This window comes from Propithecus coquereli, unplaced genomic scaffold, assembly GCF_000956105.1.
Source record: "Propithecus coquereli isolate 6110/MARCELLA unplaced genomic scaffold, Pcoq_1.0 Scaffold4, whole genome shotgun sequence".
In the NCBI taxonomy this organism is placed as follows: domain Eukaryota; kingdom Metazoa; phylum Chordata; class Mammalia; order Primates; family Indriidae; genus Propithecus; species Propithecus coquereli.
The window spans coordinates 2756277-2759436 of NW_012149729.1; the positions used below are offsets into that span (position 1 = coordinate 2756277).

The 3160-nt window shown below is 42.0% G+C and overlaps 1 protein-coding gene across 1 annotated transcript in view; it reads right to left on the bottom strand.

The window, feature by feature from the left end:
* PTPRZ1 (protein tyrosine phosphatase, receptor-type, Z polypeptide 1) overlaps positions 1-3160 on the bottom strand; it is a 242740-nt gene that overhangs the window by 91886 nt on the left and 147694 nt on the right. Inside the window, exon 10 of the mRNA XM_012652731.1 lies at positions 3-3158. Coding sequence (XP_012508185.1) covers positions 3-3158 — 3156 coding nt within the window. The remainder of the gene's footprint in view (positions 1-2; positions 3159-3160) is intronic.

Sequence of the window (3160 nt, forward strand, 5' to 3'; positions counted from 1 at the left end):
AAATTCTCAGAGAGTGAATGTGAGATTGGGTTATTCTGATCCACAAGACTGTTTTCCTGGGTGTCTGAATCATTTGTTACCTTTTCCTGTGATTCTCTATAGGATAAGCATGACATACACTTATTTATGGATAAGCCATCACTATTTCTGTCATCATAATCATCATCATCATCATCACCAATATCATCTTCACCACCACCCATTAAACTGGCATCAGATCTGGCACTATGAGTCAGCTTAGAAGTTGCTTTGGAAGGAAACAGCAACTTGGTTGTGGTTATGTCACTGCTGGGAGAAACAGGTGTAATGGAAACACACCCATTTTCTAAAGGAACAGAATGATCAATAGCTACAAATGCATCAGAAACAACCGTTGGAATACCAGCAAATCCCTCATTAGTGATAGAACTTTTGGTGGAGGTGAAAATTTCATCAGAATATATAAACTTATTTATTAATGTATTTAGTGGTTCATCAATTGATAAAACAGGAGTAGCAAATGCATGCCTTCCTTTTGGGGAATAGGCCTGGTTAATCTCCAAATTGGCAGTTTGGTACAACTCATCATTACTGTACAAAGAAGGTACCACTTGCTGGGAACTTTTGCTTTTAAACAAAACTGGTTCAAAATATTTCTCACTTGTGTAAGAAATGGTTAAACCTTGAAGTGAAGCAGAGTGCATATCAGAAGTAGGTGATACATCAAAAACTGGTACAGATGTGGAGTGCAGCATGTTTTCACTTGAAGCAGAATCTGATACCATGAGATGCAATATTGTAGGACTAATTTTATCAACCTTGGGGGTTTCAACCAATACTGGATCACTAGACACAGCTGGAAGAACAGTTTTAAGCAAGGTATCAACAACAGAAGCCTTATAGGAAGGTTGCAGCAATACTTCAGTATTAAAGGAAGCTGAGGTCTCATAAAGTAAGAGCTGAGTTGAAGGAGGTAACATTTCACTAGAAGCAGGGTCAGAGGATGCTGGCTCTGAGTTTGCACTAAGCACAGGTCTAAGCGAAGTGTCACCAAATGCTTGAGATACAGTATGTGTAGGTTGAACTGAAAAGTTATTTTCTGGAACTTGACTAATCTCATGATCAAAAACTTTAGTGTCAGGATAAGCACGAGACCCTGGAAGCATGCCCTTTGTGCTAGAAATGGAAACAGAGGTTTCTTGTAAAGATGCATTCAGCTTATGTACATTATCATACATGTTGGGCATGACCGTGCTTTCAGAATGGTAAACCATCTCATCGAAAGAAGAAATTTGTACTTCAGTCTCATTTCCATATATTATTTCACTTTTAGAAAGCAGCTTATTATCATCACCAAACACAGATGTTGTATATGTAAATTCAGCCACGGAAACAGGTGAAGAAATGTTAAGGGCTGTCAGCCCATCTGTGTCAGGTAAAAGAAATTCACTATCAGAGGAGGCTCCGGACCACTCCCCATCACCGGAGAGGGCATGAGTAGGCTGCAGTAATGATGCAGTTGGGGTTTTTAACGAAGACTTAGGCATCAATGTGTGGCTAGGGCTGCTAAATAAGGAACCCTGATAAGATATGTCAACAGAATCACGCACAGGTATTGCAGAACTGTGAGAAACAGTGAAGATGTGTTGGGAGCCCTCATTATTAGATAAGGCATGAGAAGGTTCAGGCCCTGAAGAACGTACATGCATCATGGCATCACTGCTGGGTGGTTCAACTTGAGAAAACATAAATGTTTTATAAAGGACACCAGATTCACTACCAAATTCCAATGTCTCTGAAGCAGCATGAGTAGTGGTCTGATGTGACACCACATCAGAATACTGAGCAAGGCTGGGCTCTAATAGCAAATCACCCCCAGCCACTGGCAGAGAAGCATGCAAAGACACCTTATCACTCTCAGTAGCTGGAGTAACTTGTGGAAGGATTTGAGAAACCGTATGCAGATGGCGAAACAATTCACTACTGAAGGAAGCAGAGGAAAATGGAAGCAAAGGTGCATCATCATAGGAAGACAGGATGGATTCAACTGACACATTGACACTGGGAAATACAGGCGTAGCATGCAAGGCCGAATCACTACTCGAAGCAGCAGGGGTAGTGTTGAGGGTCTGATTGTCAAGCAACAAAGGGGTGACTAGAGGAAAGACTTCACTACTGTAGGAAGGTTGAAGAGGTGTCTCACCATTGTATACCGGTTGGGTTGTCTGCAAGTGTACCACGTTGACAGTGGGGACCAAATTGTGTTGTCCAGAGGATGGAGTAAAAGCATGAGGTGTTACCTCGGTCGGGAAGTAGGCAAAAGTAGAATAATGTGGCATTTCCATATCTGTAACTGAGGGACCCTGTGACACCACTCGGCCTGGAGAAAAGGATTCGGTTGTCTTCTCAGATTCCTCAATATGTATCTCAGTGTAATTGGTCTGGAGAAAGCTCTCTCTACCTGATCCAACATCGGGCTGCGTTGTCATATCTGTAGAGACAGGAAACCACACATTTCCATCAACAGAAGGATCCTTTAATGATTCTTCTGAACCTGATGAAGGTGAATCTTCTGAAGTATTTCTTGTAGAGTCTGGTATAAGAGCATCATATGTGATTGCCTCTGGGTTTTCCGAAGAAAATATATACCCTTGGGATATGTTCTCAGAGATGGATGGCATAGCAGAAGTTGCGGGACTGGAGCCTGAAGAATCATCAGCTCCAGTATCAAGCTTGAAACTGGTCAATAAACTCTCTTCCTCACTGATATCGGTAGACACTTCTTGATATTCTGTTACAGAAACTGCATTTAAAGATCCTGCAGTCCCAGACAAGTTCATCTGTGGAGATCTAGGAACAGTTTTAGAGCTGTCATTTAGAGAGGCTGAAGTACCTTCCACGGTGTGAGATGGCAGTTCAGTCACAGTCTGAGAAGTCAAGAAAATAGATTTCTCTGTGGCTGATTCACTGACTGGTTGGGAAGTGGAATTTAAAGAGGTGTTGGGAACACCACTCTTTCCGGAGAATTCACTTCCTCTTGTTGGAGATCGGTTAGTCTTGGCCTCATTGTATTTAGTCCTTATGCGATTGTAGTGTGTTGTGGTAGAAATCGGGGGTTCCTTTTTCCTTATTTGGTTTGTGGCACTGTCTCTACCAGGATTCACAATAGTGTCTTCTTCCA